Raw genomic sequence first — 22,723 nt, forward strand, 5'->3', positions numbered from 1 at the left:
ACTGGCTCCATTGGTTATGCCAACTGCAGGTCAGATCCAGACTGTAAGGCAGACAGTACACATATGCCTCAGCTCAGGAAACCTTGAAAGCACTGACTGCCAAGAGTCAGAAGCGGGACAGTCATTCACTGTAAAGCCACCTTCATGTTCTTAGTTGTAGGAGCAACTGTTAGGGTTCAAATAAAAAACATTCAGCAGCAAAACGTGAAATACATTTGGTTTATTTCTTTCTAAAGTTTGTACATATACATATATCATTATACATATGTGAGATCCTTCAATAGGGTTGCTTGAGTTCAGTGACAAAAATTATTGGGAAGCTTGCAGGCTCTTTGTTGCCCGTAAGCAACATTTATTCCAACTTATAAAAACACAGACGAACAGAGTTATAGTCAGGAACATGGACACAAGAGAGAAGTCTACTTTTTATCTCACAGTTTCAATACATCAAAGGCAAATTATTTGTCTGTATACTGTAGGCTTACTTTATCAGCAATGATAAAATAGAGGAAAATATTTATATACAGTCACCTCAAGTGAAAAATAAAGCAATGTAAACTTAAATTCCAAAATATTATTTTAAATGATATAATAATATCCCCAAAAGTCCTTCTTCCAAGGGGAAGAGGACTGATTAAGTGCCTTCATTTATCAGGAAATTATCATTCTAGTACCAGATACATGAAGCAGAATAAGGGAGGGCATCCTGTGATACCTGTAGAAAAGAGTGACAACTCTGCTTCAGGAAAGCATCTCTGTGTAAGCAAGTATATGTTTGAGTCCTTATGGACATCAGCAGCACATGGAAAAATCTTCCCTGAACCAGGGCTTGACTTAAGTCTGCACAGCTCTGACTCTAACCACCAAGTATGCTTTTCTGGCCATGTCTATTCCCAGGGACAAAATAGGGTATCCTGGTAGGTAGGATAGTGTCAAACCTGAGATTATGACCTCCCCAAGAGTCAGAACAGCAAGTTCCATGCTGCTGGAAAAGATTTAATGGCTACCTCAATAATGTTGCTTCACAGCAGACCAAGAAGTTACCACAAAGCAGTGAGACTGGGACTGTCTCTAGTGTATTACATGAAAAACACTCCAGCAATTCAGTGATGAGAGTAAACTGAATTCAAGGTTACCAGAAAGAAGGTTCCTATACATCACAGAAACGAATGGAGACCACCTAGAGGAAAGGTCTTGCAAGGACTGTTGTCAAGTCCTGTAAGGTTAGTTCTGCACACAAGAGATGTATAAGGTGTATGTACACGCATGTGCAAACTGTTTTTCTGCATCACCGCTGCTCAGAGTTATGCTTCCCATTGGCTACCAAGCAACATTGACTGAAAAATCAGTCCTCTTTCTCAGCCTAAGGGAAAACAACATAGCAACAGCTCAGGTGGAGGGTAAATGACACTTCTTAACTGTGACTCTGAAACTGACAGTGCTCACCTACATCCTCCCACCACCATGGAGGGCAGGAAACCCAAGAGAGAAGCCCAGTATCCGAAAAAAGATTACAGGACTGCAGCTTGCCCAAAGCAAGGTGACAGGTGGTCTTCTTAATTTCATTCTGAGCTGCAGTTCACTCACGTCTCTGCAAGGTGTAATAACTCTGGCTGTGGTCTAGTGAAGTGCAAAGGTATAGTTTCACTATTGGAAGTTGCTCAAGTGCTTCAATCTAACTGCATGCTAAAGAGTTTTATGACTCCATGTAAGAATCACACCCTCAGCTTTTGCTCTCTCTTTGCAAGAATAATGCAGATCGTGGTACTGTTGCCCTTACTAGAACACAATAGGAAAACTCACTGGGTTTCCCTATGTCTTTTGCCTCAGACTAGCAAATTGTTAAAAGGTTGTTCAATGCTCTTGAAAGAAACCTCTGGGAGGCATAAGAGATGCCCAAGATAGATAATTCAGCCCTGTTGCTCTTCTCTTCCCTACTGATGTGCCACTCTTCTGGAAATTTGAACAGTTGTAGAAAAAAACCCCTCACTACTGCTGTACTGCTGTATCTGCAGGAGACATCACAGGCACCTGTCCTTCTTGGACACTTTGGACATGATGTCCCTTTGCTGAATTTTCACAGAACAAGGTCAACGTTTTCAGAAGTAAAGCTGTGTATTAGATCCCCAGAGCATGATTTTCAGAAGAAGTCAGCATGGATGCTCCTTGTACAGGCATCAGTTGATATAAACAGGGAGAAAGTCAGCCCAGTGTTAGCTAGCAGAAAATTCCACCCACTAGCTCTTGCTTAGACTCCCAAATATATGCCTTGCTTTCAACATGCAAAACAACAGGCAGCCCCTGGTGGACAACACATGAAGATCAAAGCAGCTCAAAGTATACCTTAAATCTGCAAAAGCTCTGATAGCTGTTTATCCTCACTTGAGAACAATTAGAACAACAAGCATCCTAACAATGTTTGCAGCTGCTAAATGCTTTGACCAAACAAGCCTCAGAAAAGAACAGCAGGTTCTGCAGTGCTAAGCCATAGAAACCAGACTATACTTAGGAAATACACACATTTATAGGCATCAATTAAACATGTTCACCGAGTAATGTAAGTCTCAGAGTGTACCTCACACAGAGGAGTGATTTAAAAGTTTTTCAATAGCCAAAAAAACTCTGTCCTTTTAGCCAAATTATAATTCTAGGCTCAAGTAAGAGGGCACAGTTGTCATGAATATGTACAAATTTAAAAAAAACCCCAACCACAACCCACCCCTGTTCTCATCCTACAGTCTTTCAGAATCTGACAGCTCTGAGTATGAGAATTTCGTGTGTGAGTTAAGACTTATATTATCAGTAGAGTTTGCGCTGTGTGGTGACACAGACTCAATAACATTTATCTCCCTCTTCCACCAAGAGGCTAAGGGGAGTTGGAGGATTTTGCGTTAAACAGGTCTTCATGGCAGCTTAGCTAGCTGCTCTGTCATTACACCATGATATCAATTGGCCCAAGCTGAAACTTTGCCTGTGTAGACAAAAATTGTCTTCTTGTGCTAGTCTCATTTATGTGAGTTACAGACAGGATCACTGCCAGAGTGGCTACTAATTACAGTGGTTTCTGTCAGAGAAAAATCCTGCCCTTGTGGCTTATTGCACTTTCAATGCTTGCATCGCTAAGTGATGTACCTTTGTTGGTCCAAATAAACCTCTGGCCTGCACTCCAGCTGGTTCCTGGCTCGCTTTAAAAGCAGATGCCATTGGAGGTCCCTCATTGATTAAACATCTAGAATTTTTATAGAATAATTAAGTGCTCAAAGGCAGGCAAGAGAGAACACATTGGACTAGTCTAAATTTGCTCCTTCTGACCACAAGGGCAAAGTCAGGTCAATGGTCCAACCTTTGTGAAAGTTCTTGCTTGCATTTGGTAAGGGGTGGATTCTAATAAATAACTAAAACACAACCTTAATTCATCCAACAAAATATTTGAGCAAGGGACATTCTCTCAGGCAAGGCTGGGCCTTTCAACGTTCAACTCTATGCTGCCATCAGTAGAGCAGATACTCCCAGATGGCATTCAGACTTTTTCCAATGACCTCTCCTCCTTGCTCTCATGTTAACCAGTCTTCTCACAAAGGGACTGTGGCATCCCTGGAGAGGGGTGCTGCTGTCACAAGGGAGAAAAACAGCGGGTGGTAAAGACAGTTGCTCAAGCAGCACAGACTAGAAGAAAAAGGAAGCCAGCATTTCTCATTACCTCCAACACTGAGGGCAATGTTAGAGCTCACAGTCTCCAGCAGGTGACCAGCAATGGGGGGTGGCACTGGCTTCTTCATACAGCATTACTGTCCTGTGCACTGATGCTCAGCTCAGGTGGTAGCATTTCCCTGAAGGCTGACAAAGCGTCATCTTCCTGGAGCTCAGGTCTCACAGTGAAGCTCCAAGTGAAGCAACCCACTATGCTACACCTATGCTGCTGGGAGAGCTCTGGGAGAGAGGACAGGAGAGGCCAGATGTACTGCTTCTATATGCACTAAAAATATCCTTTAAAAAGCACAAGCTGCAGACTAGCTTTTTCTGAGACAGCTTCTATGGTTCAGGCCAGATGTACTGCTTCTATATGCACTAAAAATATCCTTTAAAAAGCACAAGCTGCAGACTAGCTTTTTCTGAGACAGCTTCTATGGTTCATTCCTCTAGGAAGCCTAGATACCAGATGCTGAGAACACATGCTGGGGAGCAATGATTGTGCTCTGACAAGAAATGTGGACTTCTTAACTGCCCCCTCAGAGCAGATGTGATGTCCCAGAGCCTGGGGAGAGCAATACTGGAGAAAATTTAAAGAAGCAGCAAGCTGCAAGATTTCTTGGCATAATATGAGTACACCGCCTTTGACCCTGCAGAAGCAGTCAGTGTTTCCAACAACCTGGATACTAGAAGAGTAAGAATGTTGCAAGTGTCTGGTCTAAGCGTGGGAAGGGTGACTTTGCATCCCTGCAGTGTACCACTAGAGGATCACGGCAGTCTAAAACTCGGTCTCGCACCTCCCAGCTATAACTGTGGCTGGAAACACAGGCTACTAACCAGCAGAGTGAAAAAGCTGTTCACAGGGTTATCCATTCAATGCAGCACTGCTTCAGAGCAGGTTTTCTCAATGCAAAATGGGAGAGTCAAATTTTCTGGATTTCTGCAAGCATGGAAGGAAACAGACCTGTTATACAGGAGCAGCTGAGGTGCTAAGATGACAGACGAGAGCAGCTTGTCAGAAAAGGAGGAGGAGCTGTCAGACTAACTGTAATAAGACCAAAATTAATTTAAAAATGGAGAATGCAGACACAGTAAGCAGTAAGCCATCTGCAGAGAAAAGCCTTTCCCACTTTCAAGGAGAACATTGCCATACAATGCCTCCAAGAAGCCTGATGATAACCCTGTCATCTCTGACTTCTTCCACTGCCATAACCACATTTTCACTGAATGGCCTACTCCAGTCAAGCAAGAACCTCATTTCCCAATTGGAGAAAGGCAAAAGTTTTGACTTTTTCAAGCCAGAAAAGCAACTAGCCTTGTTATCTGAAGGCATTGGAGCTGTGAAAAGTCACTGAACAGTCCCTGGAGGTCTGTTGGGCCAAACTCCTCCTCAAAGCAGGGCTGTGCAGAGCACAGCTCTCCATGAAAGCCCCTTAACACAGACAGACTGCAACCTGGGAGCAGGCAGGATCAGAGGGGAAGTATTTTAATGAGGAGCTGCTACTAATCACTAGAAAGTTTCTGGTAACCATTTACAAGTGACTGGCTACAGATGAAAAACTGAGTTGGCAACACAGCTGAACAGCATTCCCGCACAACTCTGCTGCATTAATCACTCTGCTGGCTGACTTATCTCTCTACATCAACTGAAGACACAACATAAATACTGGATTTAGAAGCTGTAGTCATGTTCACTGGTTCGGGCGTAATTTATCTGCAAGATGCAGACAAACACACAACTAGTCCAGGGAGCCTCTTTTGCAGCCGCTGATGAACAAAATCCATCTCAAACAGTCCCCTGCATCCTGCTGAACAGAGGAGAGTATGGTTTTGGCTTCAGGAGAGTATTTCACCCTCTTTTTGTTTGCTGGGTGGGGAGAGGGGAAGGCAGTTTTCCCCTTCTCCATCAGCCCTCTGCTGTCAGGTGCAGACTCGTGGGGCCCTTTCCTGTCTCTCCTCCCTTAGCTGGGGATAGCAGACGTTTCAGCCCCTGGAGCCAGCAACGCTTCAGAGCCGGGTGGGTCCCCCCAGAACCAGTGTCTGCACCTCAAGGGGAAGTAAGGAGGTGTTAGCCTTAGACTGCTCCCTCTCTTTGCATCCCCACTCTCTAAATGCAGGCAGATGCCTCGCCTGAGCAATGATAGCACACTGGAGCAGGAATGGTGACAAGGAAGGATGGCACCTCCCTGCGTCACCAATGCAAAGGCTCTCCCACATGCACACATGCTCATGGCAGCCAGCCAGTAGCTCCTTACACTGAGTACACGCAGGAAACTGCAGGCTGCTCCAGTGATTTGTAGCTCAAGTCCCAGAGGCAGGCTGGAAACCAGCAGAATATCCTTACATACTGCAACCAGAGCTCCTGAATCGCTGCAGTCAAGCACTGATCTTCTCTAGAGGCAAACATTTCCGCAAAGAAGGGCAGGGTGCAGGGTACCATGCAAAACTCCCTGGTCAGATCCTTAATGGTGCTATTCAAGGAGAACCACCTATTAAACCACCTGAGAACCTGCCCTATCCTATATAGTATCATCAGGAGGGAAAAAAACTAATTACAGTACTGATTGGTAGATGAACCTATTCCCAAGGGAGGGCAGGAGTCTTAAGACTTTTGCAACAGGATCACATTTTTTTCTTGTTCTCCAAAGCGTGCATTTCTATGCAGGTGCCTGGGCTGCTTACACATTATAAAGCAACAAAGGAAAATGGCATTAATTAAAACTGGAGCAGAAACCATAAATTCTGGGTAAACTGATCTGCACGCCTCAACAGTCTCAGCAAGACTGCTCTAAGCTCAACAAATGTTTAATGACTAAAAAATGCAAAAATGAAAAACTGTATTTGATACATTCAGATGAGACCTAAAAAAAATACCCTATCTGTTTACAAGTATACATGGAAATAGGTAATAAATAATGAAAAAAACATCCTTTTTGCAGTTCACTTTTTGATTTTTCCTATTGCTTCAAATCATCTTTTCTGCAATGACTTTGAAGAAGAATTATCCAGTTTCTGTGTCAAAGCTGGAACATGCATTTAACAGGAGTAATTTCTTTTTGAGCTCAGCAATTTAACTGGAATTTTCAGCAACCAAAATACGCTTAAAGCCAGGGAAGAAGAAAGTTAAATGTCACCTCTTTGCTTTTTGAAGCACTGCACTCCATAAATACAAGAGGTTTGCCAAGCATGTTCTAGCCCGCCTTCAAAAAGATCATCTACTCAACCCAACCCTGACAGCCAAGCAGGGCCATTTATAGATCTGCACCTTTTTTTTGGGTTTTGTTTCTGCTGCATGTATCCTATTATATCAAATAATTCACAGAATGATGTACTGGTTCTGGCCAGGACAGGGTTAATTTATGCAGTAGCCCAGCAGGAGCATGGCTTGGACTTGAAGGTTATTCTATACCACTTCATGTCATTTTCCAGGAACGGGAGAAGATGTCCCTCCTGGGTCGGAGTATTGGGAAGCAAATGGTTGGGTATTGTTGGGTTCTGCGTGGTGAGTATTCTTGAGCACTGTGTTATTAATACTGTTGTTTACCATTAATTTTCTTACCTCATTGCCATTTCCAGTAAATTTTGTTATCTCAACCTGTGGTCTTTGCCCTTTATGCCTCCAATTCTCCTCTCCAGCCCACTGCAAGGATGGGGAGGAGAAGGAGGGAGCAAGCAAGGGCCATGTAGTTTGGAGAGTCTCAGTGGGAACACTAAATACCACTCCTTAGTCATGAAAGGGAGGTCAAGTTTTCTTCCCAGAGGTGTATTCAGCATTCCCCAACTGTGGCAGATGCCAGATGGATGCACATCTCAACATCACTCATGAGAACAGTCTCATCTGGCTTCACTGCCAGGCTGCAGCTGCAAGGATCAATTTGCCCCAAAACCTCACATCTGAGAGTGCAACATCACTGTTACAGGCAATAGACAGCACAACACCACAAAACCTGTTGCATGGTGGTACTCAGTAGGGAAGGCAAGTCATGCAGCGGCTGTTAAGGGCCTTTTCTCTTAGTTCTGCCCATTGGACTGGCAGCTCAATTGATGAATTGACTTGGACCCTTTGGAAGCCTGACAGAACACACATCCACTCAGGTAGCAATTATTTTGATGTGTGGCCCTTTGACTGCTTGGGCTGAAAACAACAGTGTATTTCTAAACAGTCCTTGCATTGATCTTGATGTTTCTATTATGCATCAAGAATTGCATTCAACAAGAAGGCTGTCCTGTGCCAGCCACAACAGAATGAACAGCAAGGAGCAATTTTCAACTGGCCCTCAATATTATCTCCCAAGGTGCTCTGTGGGAAAGGCCAGTTTGGTAGTACTACTTCATATAGGGAAAGGGTGACACAAAATGGGAGAGATCTGTCCCAGCTCACCCTGTGGGCCAGTATAAAAACTGAGATTATAACTCGGGTAACAAGTTAGGTAACAGGAGAGCCAGCACCCTCTGCAGAGCCATGACACTGCCCAGACAAGAGGGGCTGGGAAGTAGGAAAATTATTTCTATGTCATCTTTCTGCTCTCTGTGCCTGAAAAACTGCTGGCCACCCCAAGGGTCTATGGCACAAACAGGGGCCTTTCACGTATGGAAAGACCTACCCATGGTGGTCTCTCCTAGATCTGTGCTCTCCTTGGAAAGCCTAGCACAGGGTATGGAGGAACTGTGAGGAGGCACCAGCGTCTTCCACCTATATGTGAGCTAAAGAAGGAAAATGGAGAACTGAGGAGAATCCCATTCTGAAGAAAAAAGGCAAAGTGCTTTGTCACTATGAGAGGAATTGAAAGCAGCTCTCTTTGCACACCAACAAGGAAACCCCTGGAAGGGGAAGCGACAGGACACAATATATCATAAGGCTCTATATAGCAGCTAAGTGAGAGCGTATAGTTAAAAACTACACAGAGGCCCTTTGTCTTTAATATATATAATTAATATATAATGCTAATGGCTGACATCTACAGCAGCCTTCTCTGCAAATAAATGTGAAGCCCAGATAGCCATTCCAACTGGGTAATCCCTAATCTTCCTGACTGCAGAGACAGCATGGGTTTGGATGCCTTCCAGCCTACAAACTCAGGAGAAGGCTCCCTGCTTGGAAGGAAGCAAACAAATTATTCCAATGCCGTCATCTCAGCATTGCCAGAGGTTTCCAGGTTTCATTCCTTCACACTCGCGAAGTGTCCAGGGTCAATGCAGTAACAATAAGCAACAGTGACTATTTACTGTACCACCTGCTGCACAGTACCAGTACCAACATGCCCCACATTGTCAGGAAACTAGTGCTCCCAGCACCCTAGCCTATAGTCAGCCTTCTGCAGCTGCATGTTTGCACAGCTTTTCTCACAGCTACAGCTCAAATTCACAGCACTGCAGCACTTGTCCAGTTATTTTTCCCACCCACCACGTAAATAAAGTGACAAGTGACTTAAGAGATGAAAGCCACATGCCGATGGGAGGAGATAAATGGGGAGGAGACAGAATAAACGTCACAGCGTTCTACCCCTTCCCCAGCTCCTTTAGAAACAGAATAACACAAAAAAGTCCCGATGCTTCAATTGCTAAATGATAAATTAACAAAGCAAAGCAAAGCAGGAGCAAAGACATCTCCCACAATCTGCACAGAAACAGCAAAATATACAATAGAAAATGTCACTAACACCCCATTCAGGCAGATGCACTTATTTTTTGTGAATGACAGGCTATTAAATGAAAAAATTTTGACCACCAATACTTCGCTGCATGGCTGTTCCCCTAGTTGTCATTTCCACCCTAAGTGACCTTCTGCTTAATGCTGGGTGTTTCTGGCCTGTAGTCCTTCCTCTCTGAGACATTGCGTTTCACCTTGGCACTAACTGGAGACTCCTGATTCAAAGAAGGACTTGAGTGGGATTTCTTCAGTCCTGGTGCATCATTCTCTCCTCCGCTCAGCAGCTCCTTCACCCCTTCTTTCAGTAGGCCAACGTAAATCTCATAGCGATTTTTCTGGGAAATGAAAAGAAAGGCCCAAATTAGTCTGGAAGAAATTCTGCAGGGGCACATGAGAGACCACCTCAGTAACTTAATGCTTTCTGCTGGCCTTGAAAGCCAGGGGATCAACATGTATGCGAACAATGATGCCTAATGTGGATATGAACAACAGTGGCTAATGTAAATTAAACAAAGAGGATTTAAGGCAGACTGAGGCCTGTGTAATTAGAGGCACTCAGTTCTGCAGCACACAAATTCCGATGCTCCGATGAGTGTTGGCTCCCATTCCAAGTAACACCACCAAATGAAAGCTTGCTACTTTAGTCATGCTGAGATCAAAGCTGTGCTCACACATACTGAGATCCTATGTGCTCAGGCACGCATGGAGATAACTGCACTAAACTAAGGGGCAACAAAAATCCCGCTCTGCTGCAATCCTCCACTTCCACCAGCAGGTCCTGCTTTTCTTATCCACGGGGGAGAAACCAAAGCAGGGTCTAAGTTCAGACTGTATCAGCATGGCCACCACTAGGCATGTGGGAGACTCTTCTAAAAGGCCAGACCTTAACAAAAAGGAGCAGATGAGAAGGCCATGACAGCAGCAAAGCATGTTTCCCTGCTATGTCACTCACAGGGAATGATGAAGGTTGCTGTCTGTCCAGACATTGCTATTTTTCAACTGGAAAAAGTTCACTTTACTGTGCCCCATGCCCATTTGTTCTATTCCTCGTCTGGACCACAGTTTTCCCCCTCCAACAGGAAGGTTTCATTCTGTTTGCTACAATTGCATCATTTTCCAAGAAACAATTCAGCAAGGAAGGAAATGAGGGTACGGTAACAGAAGACCCCTGAAGGATCTCAGAAACAGATGTTGGGGCAGGAGGTCCTGAGAACAGAGCAATCCACTTCATAGGATTTCTTTAATAACTTGCCCCTGATATATCCATTAAAGACATGATGCAGGCATTGTAATTACAGCAATCTCAGTGTGCTGGGAGTCAGGGAAGGTGGATGTAAATATCTGTACTGATTGTTAACTTGTATTTGAAAGTGGCAAAACAGCAGCCAAGCTATTATGTTCCTGACAGAGGAAAAAAGTATTTAAGAAAATATTTTACATTTTCTAATAAAATAATAAAGTTCTGGTAAAAACATTTATTTAAGGGCAGGAAGTCAAAAAGCTTTGAAGTATGGAATACAAAAGGGGGAAAAAAAGAACAGAATGTGACTGGCTTTTGAGAATCCTTTGAATAAACAAACCCTCATAGAGGAGAATCATAACAGAATCCTCCTACAAATGAAATAAATAAGCATTCCTATGACTTCCATATCTGGAGATGGAGCTCCACAACGTGAGAGACAAACACATGAAGCAGGTAAGATGTGTCATTTAATAAAAAAGGAAATGGAGGAACAGCAAGAACCCTGACGATGATGCACTGAGCTGATGGATGATTCATCACAAAATGAAGCAGACGCTTCTGCAAAAGGCCAGCCAGTGCTCTTAGCTTGGGAACAGCATAATATCATGAAATTGAGAGGGGGGCTTTACTATTGTACGGATTTATGCTTTTACTGGTCCAGTAAACACCACCAGAGTCTCAAGACTCAGCAATCAGAATGGAAATCCAGCACCTGCATGTGTGCAAATGGCCATTTACCCCTGAACTTTGTGAGCCCTTGATTTCTATTACAATTAATCAACACACTTCTACTTTGATTTCAACCACAACAAAGCTGGTCTTTCAGTGACCTGACATTTGAAGTTAGGTAAATGCTACTGGAAATTTTGCTTAAAAAAAAAAATCAATCTGGCAATTTCTGTCAAGAAATAAAACCACAGAAGTTGAAGCCATTCAAAAGCTTCTGCAACATTATCTCTGAAGAATGAATGCACATAATAATGAAGTATAGAAGTAGCCGCACATCGGTATTCTGGCTTCACCTCTCATCTGACAGCACTCAAAAGGTACTTCTCTAACTAAAAATTTTCTGCAATAAGCAACAACTTTTTTGCAATCTTATGCAGTCTTCTTCAGAGAGCAGGCAATGAAAGCTGTTCCTTCCATGGTGTGTGTAAGTAAAGACACTATCAAAAACAAACGCTACTGGCTGTATACCTGAACAAGGACCAGTTACCTCATGCTTCACCTCCCCTCCATCCCACTTGTCTTTTGCTAGGAACAAGAATGAAGGCATCACTAGTGTGCGAACAAAAAGAAACTCTAAGTACCTACAGAAAAGGAAAATGGCACCTTCCTTCCTAATGGTACTATGCTGCTACCTTAGGGACTCACAGGACCTTTTGGTGTGTTTCCTGAGATGTATCAGCATGGCCCTTTGTACACAGACACTAGGTTTAGCCTGCTGTCTCAGCCTGAAAGAGACAGTTACAAAATCCTACCTCTCCTGCCCCTTGCCCTTTTCATTTAATCTCATGCAGCAAGCTCTTTCACCACTCCTGCCAACCCTGACAAGACATTGTTCTAAAGGGAAGCTTTCCATTCACAAAGTTTCCATTCACAGTTTTCATACAGCTCAACATTTAGGTTTGGTTTGGGATTTTTACTGCCTCACGGAATAATAGAATAAACTGAGTTGGAAGGGGCCCACAGGGATAATCCAGTCCAATTCCTAGCCCTGCTCAGGACCATCCACAAGAATCACACCATGTACCTGAGTGCATTGTCCAAACAATTCTTGAATTCTGCCAGGCTGGTGCTGTGATCACTTCCCTGGGGAGCCAGTTCCAGTGCCCAATCACCCTCTGGGTGAAGAAGAATCTCTCTCCAATGTCCAGCCTAAACCTTCCCTGACACAGGTGCAGGCCATTCCCACACATCATCACAGACAGATCAGTGCCTGTCCCTCCTCTTCCCCTCACAAGAAAGCTGTTGACTGCAATGAGGTCTCCCCTCAGCTCCTCCCTCTCCTCCAGGCTGAACAAACCAAAAGACCTCAGCTGCTCATCATATGACTTCCCCTTAAGGCCTTCATAATCTTCACTGCCCTCCTTTGGAGGCTCTGGGGCTTCATATCTTTCTTATACTGAGGGACCAAAACTGGTCCCAGCACTCGAGGTGAGGCCGCCCCAGTGCTGAGCAGAGTGGGACAATCCCCTCCCTTGCCTCTCTGCTGATGCTGAGCCTCATGCACCCCATGCAGAGCTGGCCCTCCTGGCTGCCAGAGCACTGCTGACTCATATTCAACTTGCCCTTGAACAGATCCCTTTCCATGGCACTGCTCTCCATTTTCTCATTCCCAGGTTCCCAGGTGGTCCATACACCCAGGGTTGTCCCATCCAAGATGCAGAATCCAGCACTTTCCCTTGTTGAACTTCATACAGGTGGTGATTGCCCAGCCCTGTAATTTGTCAAGGTCTCTCTGTGGGGCCTCCTTGCCTTCAAGGGAGTCAGCAGCTTCTCTCAGTTCTGTATCATCTGCAAACTTGCTTAGTATCCCCTCCAGTCCTGTGCCCAAGTAATTTATGAAGATCTTGAAGAGCACAGGGCTAAGGATGGAGCCCTGTGGAACCCCACTAGTGACAGATCACCAGTCTGATGTCACCCCATTCACTGCAGCCCTTTGTGCCTGACCCATGAGCCAGCTGCTCACCCCACCATGCAATGTGTCCACGCTGTGGACTGGACATTTTCTCCAGAAGGGTCCTGTATCAAAGTATCAAAAGCTTTATGAAATCAAAAAAAGATTGCATTAACTGGCTTCTCTTGATCAGGTAAGTGGGTTATCCTGTCATAAAAGACAACCAGGTTGGACAAGCCTGACTTTCCTCTCATGAAGCTGTGCTGGCTGTGATGATGGTTCCAGTGTCCTCCAGATGTTTTCCAGTACTTCCCAGAATAATTTTCTCTGTAATTTTACCAGGCACTGAACTGAGATTGACAGACCTGTAGTTTCCAGTGTCATCCTTTTTGCCCTTCTTGAAAACAGGGAAAACATTAGACAGTTTCCAGCCAACTGGGCTCTCTCCAGACTGTTCAAATATCATCGAGACAAGTTTTGTGATGACATCAGAAAAGTGAGGTATCCTGGAAGAATTTCAATAGGCCCCATATATTTGCAGGGATCCAGCTTAAACAGCTGATCCTACACAACTTCAAGGTTAACTGGGAGCATTCTCAAAGTCATGGTCCTCCATCTCAGGGCACTGAGATCCCCCTGGTCTGACACCCATGTTGAAGACAGAGGCAAAGACTGCATTAAACACTGTGCCTTGCCCATGTCCCTGTTTGTGAGATGGCCATCCTAATCCTGATGTAAGACGCTGATGTTATTTCTACACTGCCTTTTGCCATTAATACATTTTAAAACAATGTTTTTACTGACAGTCTTTTTAAAACACTCTTTTTATTCCCCATAGCTCTGGCCAGATGCAACTCCAATTGGGATTTGGCCACGTGAATTTTCTTGTTACAATGGTGAGCAGCATCTCTCACTGTATTCTTCCCATGCCACTTGACCTTACTTCCACTCAGCATAAACCTTACTTTTGTGACTTGGCTCCAGAAGAAGATCCCAGTTAGCCTTCTGCCTCATCTGTTTGATTTCCAGCATTTTGGAATAGCCTGCTCTCATGACCATTGGAATGGTGTCTTGATAGTTCAACATGGCCAGTGAAATCTGTGCTTAGTGTGAAGGTAACACAGCACAGCAAACCAGCACTGTGAATTACCACTTCTCCCACATAACTGAAGCTGGTGCCACAACTTGCCTGCTTAGATGAGCACTCATGCAGAGCTGATCACTTACCTGAACTGCACAGCTCAAATGCTGTTTGAGACTCTCACTAGTGAAGAGGACACCTTTTGTTTCCTGGGCTATACTGGTTCTGATTTGTACTGAGGTACCTGAGGAATATCCTCAAAAGATAAAGGATACAAATTTAATCCCTGATAAAATTCACAGGAAAAACCCCACAACAATCTACTCCCTCATCAATCTTTCTATAAACATTTAACACGCCAGCCCACATTTCATCCTAACTCACCAAGCTTCTAAAAGTGACAGAAAATAAACTTTGTGTCAAGAATACAATGCTAAGAAAATGCTTGATCTTCCAAGTTTTACAAGATGACCTCCAGAGAGAAAGTGTGTGGCTTACTCTGTACATCTGAGTGCTCTCTTCAAAACTAACTGACACTGTGCCATTGATCACAACCCTTTGAAGTCGATTGTTCAGTGTCAACTTCCTAATCCACTTCATCAGCTTGATTACAAGGTTGTTAGAGGTGACAATGTCAGAATTCTTGTGAAAGCGAAGAACGAACAACATCCACTGCTCTCTCCTTGTCCATCACACCAAACATCCCATCATAAAAGACTATCATGTTGGTCAAGTTATGATTCCTCCTTCATAAAGCCATGCTGATGGACATTGCTACAGCAAAGTGAAACTCAACACAGCGGCTACACAGTGGTTAACCTTCTGCAAAAGCAAAAGTATGCAATGACTTAAGTTCAGGAATAAAAAGAGTCCCTCTAACAGAAACTGACAGCACGGGGCAGAAGGCTTACTTCATTTCTAGAGGCTTGTGCTGTGTTGCCTCCAACATCAGCTCTGGTGGTCTCATCTGTCTTATTTGCTCTTCCTCTTTGTCAGACTATGTATTTTCCTTGCCAGGCAGTGCCTATTTAGAGTAGGATCCTTTCAGACCCAAGGCAACATTGACTCGTAGTCCTGGGGGAAAAAGCTCAAAGGTGTAGTCATAACAAATGCCAGACATCTGCTGGGTTGCCGATTCATTCCCACATAGTCCTAAAATGTGGCAGACACCATTATAGATAAAAGCTGCTGTCAGATACTCAAAACAATCTCCTAATGCATCTGCCTAAGTTGCATCATTCAATCTGTGATCTTTAATTCTACCATTTTCCTTCTCATCCTGACATCCATCTAAGTGGTATACAACACAATGGCTCTGAGGAGGGAGGCAAGCTTATGACAGTAACTTCAGCATATCAGTTCCTTCAGAATCTACCAATGGACGACAATTACCATGATCTGCATTCCTGCAGAATGCAGTCATTCTTTAGAGACTGAGGTTCCAATACACTAGGCAGCAAAGTTTTACAACACGAGACACTTTGTGCATGAAGATCTTACAATCTCTTCAAACAGGTACATGAGGAAGGACAGGAGTCTTGTTTCTATCCTCCATGTTACAGGCTGGGAGCTAAATTAACTAAGGACATGCTTACCAGAAAAAGAGCCACATACCAGCATCTGCAATTGCTGTGACTTTTCTGCCTAGTAAGAACCCACTTTCTAGGGAAGTAAAGTGAAAAATGGACTGTATCCCAAATATAAGACCATCCACACCTAAGAAGTAAAAGTAGTAATGTTTCCCATATATACCTCAAACTCCAGATAGTGGTCCTTCAGTTTGTAATCATCTACTTCCTTGCCTTTGAGCTTCTTGTCAGGAGGATAGGAGCGATGTTCAGCAAGCTCAGTGGAGATCTGCTTCAGCTTAGCTTCATGGGACTTCAGCTGTTCATCCTTCAGAAACATATTAGGCACTTAGGTGACAGAATCCAAAATATCCAATAAGCAAAGAAAAATAGAGAGGTTCCTGTACAATAATATCTCATAGTTTCTTTTTCTTAGATTGATAAGGTCTGTCATCCCAAAGCGCTGCCACCAACAGCTCTCTCAAAGGCACTCAAAGTGGCCAAGTTTGCAGAAAAACTCAGCAGCTAGCAGATGCCACTGGGAAGGAGAGCAAACCTGTCATCCACTGCCTTGCTGTGAGCAACGGAAGCAGCTTACTGCTGAGCAAATCTGACAACATGACACTTTTCTTCTAACATATTTTTTTGTAAATTAATTAAGACTGTTGTGTATGCAGACAAACCAAGGGCAAAATGAGACAGGTGAAGACTCTCCCTCAGGTTATTGATTGCTAAAGGAGTTCCTTCCAGGACAGAAAAGACACAGAGTCAGGGCCCCTCCTTCCATTTCTGCACTGCCGAAAGCTCTCTGGTGTGTGGTTTCTATTTGTTTAGAACAATACAATGCATTCAGAAGAGGAAGGGCTGTCCAGTCCCCAAAAAGTATCTCATTTTGCTAAGCTGCTACAGCTTTTTATCCCACTGTGCAGTTGGAGAAAGTGAGGAGCTGCTACTCCCACTTTCTAGGCAATTTCCTTTATCATAAACCCAGGCCCACTCACTTCCTCCAGTCCATCTGTCAGCTAACCTTCCCTCATCTCAGAAGGTTTTCATCTCCTGCAGGATGGCCTTCTGTCCATTTCTAGGCTTGGATCTGAAATTATGTTTGAATTAGGTAAGTCCAAAATAGACACATGATCATGCAGATATTGGTGAATTAGCCAAGAGGGAGTACGCAGGTCAGCTCCTGTGTAGACACCTCATCTCAGGAGGGAACAGCTGCCAGTATTGTCCCTCTGTGATATGGTTCTGAGCACAGCCCACAGCTCAGATGAAGCCCACAGCTTCAAATCTAGCTCAGATATGCCTGCACTGCACTGAGTCACACTGGGGACTGAGCCTCTTGGCTCGCTGAGCTGGAGCTGTAGAAAACAGCAGAAAGGGGAAAACTTCTATAGATGATGATAGCTAAGGCCCAGCTAACCTTGTGTTTCAATTCTTTTGGAGGAGAACTGAAGAGAGAAACATGTGGGATAATTTGCCTCTGCCTTAACACAGTAGGGCTGAAACCACTTGCTTCTGATTGTCAAAAAATTCTTGTTGCTGTTAGTTACTACCCTAAATGTGCATGCTCCCTCATTAGTGCCCAATCACTCTTTACGTTGTGCTGATTCCCTGGTCCCAGGGACATCCTGTGGTAGTGAGTTCTACAGCCTGATGACAGGAGGTCTTTGAGCAGCTATTAATACAGCACTTGTCATTTCCAGGGCATCATCTCTGGAGCTTTTGTGTGTGCTGTGCATTCTCAGAAAAAAAGAAAAAACCTAACACTCTAGTAGGTCTTTTCTAGACTGGTTGTTCCTTTATATATAGCTTTGTCACATACCTCCTTGGTTGGACTAACCAAGATCATACTCTGTTCTGCTTTTGAAAGAAAATTTGGTACATTGATCTTTCACAACCTGTCATCATGCCCAGCCTCTCTTCCTTACCCATGCTAAGTCCTCACTGCACCTCGACTTCTGGCTGACCAGGAACAGATCCTTTGAAGAAGTAGTGTCCATCATGACTCATTCCATAAAATCCTAAACACCAACTACAGGCATTTGACAATTTGTATTTTTTTTTTTCATGAAAAACAGCCTGCTGGCAGCTTTTCCACACTGACAGATGAAAGCAGACATGTTTCTGCTTGCCTTTGAATTTATCTATTTTGAACACTTAACATTCTTCTCCTTATCTAAAACAGCTTATCTTATTCCACTTTATACGTCTCTCCTTCTTAAGGATACAAACCACAGGGCTATGATCTATCTTTTCCCTTTCCAGATTAAATGGAAACAATGAGACTAGGAAATAACATGCTAAATGGAACAATCGTACAGAACAACAATAAGTAAAAAAAGCTTCCCTTGGTAACTGGGGGTAAATTATGGAAGCACCATACTGTTTTTTTAAAAAGGTATGCATGAGCAAAACTAAAACCAAAAGGATGAGACCAGTTAGTATCATTTTTTTACATAACATGATTTAAACTTTAACCCAGAACAAAAAACAGTAAGTCAGTCACCATACTGTAAGAAGAAAGGCTGCTGTCATGGAGAGAGAAAAAGCACGGGCAACCTAAAAAACCCCATACCCTTACAGAAACACAGGTTTTGAGACAGTGGTTTCTAAGGATAGTTGCTAAGCTATGAAGACAGTAAAAAAAAACCCCAACAAATGCATTTAAGAAGCAATCCAGCATGGACAGATCACTTTAAAAGCTACAGGGAGATGCCATGAAGTATAACCTCTGTCACTCTGTCAATCTAATCAACACAATCAGTATCATGTTCTTGCCAATGCGGGAGGAATTCCAGGCAGGCATTACATCTCCCAAAATACAAAAAGCTATGGGCACAAGCACCTCACACAGGCAGTCTGAGACAAGCAGAAATACGTGTATTTGTGCAAGAAGCAGTAGAGCTGTGAAACTCCTTGCCACAGGATGCCAAAAGCTTGTGTGATCACAAGGGAGACTGAAGAGATTCATTTAAGACACAGTTTATAAATATATATTATATAGGAAATCCCTGAGCTGATAAATGGAGTCTGGAAAATCTAGTGGGAGAAATATAATTGATGCTTGTCTGATGCATCAGCTTTCACCTTTTATCAATTCAAAAAGCCAAAGACCAGGAGTATGTCCACTTCTTCTGACATGAGTGGCTTTCATAAACACTCAAACACAAAATAACCTCATCCATTAGTATCTGAAATGTACTCTGCAGGGCCATAAGCACAAGAAGAAAATTCTTTATCTGGTACTATTTTCTTCAAAAACATAAATCAATTGTATTTGAGTCTGTTCCTTTTCTCCCCCCGCTTCAAATCTTGCATGAGGAAGTAAGCAGAGATTTACTATGCAAGCCTTCTCCTCCTAGGACTGCTAGCGGCAACAGCTATATAAGTGTGACAAGGACTACCATCCAGTGTCTGGACAGAAGGAGAAATCATTATCACCTACCCTCCATATAAAAATGTCTCACCTGAGATAGCTTTGTTGTGGTGGCTGGCAGGAGTGGGCGACTGAACTTCTTCTGAGAACCAATCGCCGCTGGAAATGGTGGTGCAGAGAAGACAGCAGCCACACAGTTAATCTTGTTGATCCAGGTCTGCATTTCTTCTTGGCTCCTGAGGAAGCAACACGTATTAAGCACTTGCTGACTCAGCCTTGTCTACCTCTTTCCATCCCTTCTATGGTATTTTAAAAGTCAGAATAGCCAAAACTGGACAAGTCTTAAGAGTCTGCTCTGTCTTCCTGCCTGTGTCTGCAAGCAGCTAGTGCTAAGTAACTCAGTCACAGGCTGGTTTGTGCTTAGGTCCACACCTCACCCTAGCACACATCTTTCCCTAATCCAATCCCAGTAATACAGCTGACAGAGCCAACTAATGCCCTGATTCAGACGTATGTCCTAAGGTCTCGGTTGTGCTGGTAACCACAGATCTCTAGGAGGTTTAATATGGATCTCAGTACAAAAGGGCTCAGAAGCAAAAGGCAGGTCATCTGTTATGTCTGGATATCACAGCATGAAAAACTTTATCAAATCATCCTTGTATTAACTAGTAACTTTGTTTCTAACAACAGCATATCTTCTAGAAAGACATCTGGCTAGGACTTGATGACATCAGGAGACAGACAATCCAAGACTGCCTTTGGTCATTTGCTTCAATGATTAATCACCCTGACTGTTATCTTGCTTCCAAATTGAATTTCCTGGAGCTTCAGCTTCTAGCTCCTGCATCTTGTTATGCCTCTCTCAGCTAGATTAAAAAGCCTCTTAAAACCTGATGTTTCTTTCTCATGCACTATTTGTGCACTCTAATCACATCAACACTTAATCTTATTTCTGATCAAATAAACAGATTGAACCTCTTAAGCCTCTGTTTTAACCTGTCCAGGCAAGAATTTATTCCTCCTTCAGCACTGCTTTCTTTCCTCAATGAGTAGCACAAGGAGAGCACTTACTGGGCTTGGAAAAGCAGGACTCTCCAATCTGCTGTTTTAAGCTTGAGGACATTGGGTTTCTTCTCATAGTCTGTTGCCTTGGATGCCAGTGCATGGTGCACACTAACCGCATTCTTCAGATCTTCCTCCGACAAAGCCTTTTCTGGCTTATATTCATCCTGCAGGAGATAGCAGGGGGAAAATTTATGGCATTTAATTTCTGCATGTACTAATCCTTCTTCCTAGGGAAAAAACCTTATTCCAGAGTTCAGAAATAGTAATAGAGTATATGAACTAAGTGCAACCTGACTTGTGATTTCCACTACCTTTAACATGCTTTCCTTTCTCTCTCTCTCTCTCTCTTTCTTTCTTTCTTTCTTTCTTTCTTTCTCTGTTTTGATGTCTTTCCAAAGGAGAGAAGTAGTTCTACTATCTGCTTGACAGGAAGAGATGTAAGCAGGAAGTATTTGACTATGACAACAGCTCTGGATTATTTGTCTTAATTTCAACAATCCTTCATAATCAGCTCCCCAACTCCACTACTCAGCTACTTAAGTTATCAGCCTCTTCCGTCTGCTTTTAATTTTTCTCAACCAATTACCTTTGTAGGTGCTCCTAGGCAAGCCCTCACACACTACAGAAGCCTCCTTACCAAGTCCACAAAGAAAATTACAGCAAACTCCCTTACCTCTCTCTGATGAGGGTCTACAAATGGCAAGCACAGCTCTATCTGGGTTTCTGACACAGTAACAGTACCATTCCTAACACCAGATGACAAAAACAGGGACTCTTGTTTTGCAAGCATCAGCCTGGAAGTAGTCTTTGATCTTCTGAGTGACGGAAGCTGGACAAGGGCATAACGCAGCTACAGGTTCCATCCAAAGCCCACATCACTACAAATGGGTTGGGAAAGCCAGGAGCTTTTTGAAAGAAAAGTGATTTTCCAGCAAGGCTGCATCACTTTTTTTCTGAAGGGCAGGCCAAAGCAGTCTGTAATTGACTCCCTCAGTGTATCACAGAAATCAGTCTCACCTGGAATATGCACCAAGTGCGACAGCTGCAAAGCAGTGAAATAACTCCCTGCAGGCATAGTAACTATTGATCCTGCACTTGAATACAATTTATGAGATGAGGTTTAGCAGGAAACACAGCGCAGGATGCAGAGTATGTGCACGGATAGCACTAGCTTTAACTGCCAGGGAGACACTCGCCTGAGAGAAGAGCTGGTTAATGTGCGTGAATTCATTTACAGAACTTCTCTGGCAACGCACCAAACAGGACTGCAGCCAGAGGAATCTATGCCACTGCCAAAGGTATCTGAGCTTTCAGCCAGGCTGGGCTGGGGATCTCCAGGTTGAATTTCAGCGGATAGGAAGTCACCAGCTGTGGTGACCACCTCTTGGAAGGTGGGAGAAAACATCTTGCTCCTCTGTTATGTCTCATCCTTTCTGATGGAGGTCTGCTGGTGCAAGCCTACAACTTCCCACACTGCTGCTCAGACACTTAACCTGAGAAGAGGCAGCTATCCAGTGGTCCTGCCACACCACCACCTCTGTCTGGAGCTAGGCAAGGGCATCACCATAATTCTGGCAGGCCCAGCAGAAAGGCAGAGCATTACTGCACAGGTGACCAAAGGGCAGCTGCCAGCCTAAACATCTGTGATATAAGGGGTTTACAAGGACTGGCAGTGAGCAAAGCCAAATGTCCTTCCTCTCTCTTAATGTGAGACTCAGCAAGATTTGAAGGCATCTGTCAGTCTTGAAAGATTTTGCCTATGCCCACTTAGGGCATTTCTTCAAACCTTTTTCAAGAAAGTCTGGCATACCCTGTCTTGAAGATGGAGGAGGCAAGGCCTCAGGTCAAGCCCTTTCCTGTAAGGGCTCACAAGCTGATTTATTTGGTGGTAGTTTTGGGGGAAATGACTGGCTCCATTGTCCAGGAAGACTGGGAAAACCTCAGAGCCAGGAAATGAACTTAGACAGGACTCAGACATACGATATTCTATTTTACCTTGTATTACTGCCTAGAGACACTGTCAGCTATCACTTAGCTTGTTGCCTTCTAGCTTCCCCTGTGAGCTGCATCCAATGTCTACAACTTGCTCCGGTGACTAAATCCGTTTCAGAAGAAGTCCACATTCGGGCAGCCCCAGAAGCAGCCCTGGCTGATAAACTCGCCTTTCCAACAGAAAGTATTCATGGTAATCCTTGCTAATCCCACCAGATCAGTTGGCTGCAATCTACCTTGACAGCTGGGGCTCTGCCAGCTTCTCCAAAGGCACTGATCAGCATACCGGAAATGTCTCCACATAGTTTGCCAGCCTCAGAGAAAGCTGTAAGGACATGAATGTGCTGCCAAAATTCCTTCTTCAAGGCCTTCAACTCTTTTAGACTGGTAGGGAATGCTAGGGGAGTAGGAACATCCATTTTTGCCTAAGCTGTC

At 43.8% G+C, this 22,723-nt stretch overlaps 1 protein-coding gene across 2 annotated transcripts in view; it reads right to left on the minus strand.

Annotated features, from left to right (window-relative positions):
- Nucleotides 1–205: 205 nt before the first annotated feature.
- PSD3 (pleckstrin and Sec7 domain containing 3) overlaps nucleotides 206–22,723 on the minus strand; it is a 116,105-nt gene continuing 93,587 nt past the window's right edge. For both annotated transcript variants that reach the window (XM_030968145.1, XM_030968146.1), the window contains 4 exons: nucleotides 20,303–20,460; nucleotides 19,323–19,467; nucleotides 16,037–16,180; nucleotides 206–9,675 (listed from right to left, as the gene is read on the minus strand). In XM_030968145.1, coding sequence (XP_030824005.1) covers nucleotides 9,463–9,675; nucleotides 16,037–16,180; nucleotides 19,323–19,467; nucleotides 20,303–20,460 — 660 coding nt within the window. In that variant the 3' untranslated portion in view covers nucleotides 206–9,462. The remainder of the gene's footprint in view (nucleotides 9,676–16,036; nucleotides 16,181–19,322; nucleotides 19,468–20,302; nucleotides 20,461–22,723) is intronic.

The sequence above is a fragment of the Camarhynchus parvulus genome, chromosome Z, assembly GCF_901933205.1.
Source record: "Camarhynchus parvulus chromosome Z, STF_HiC, whole genome shotgun sequence".
Classification (NCBI taxonomy): domain Eukaryota; kingdom Metazoa; phylum Chordata; class Aves; order Passeriformes; family Thraupidae; genus Camarhynchus; species Camarhynchus parvulus.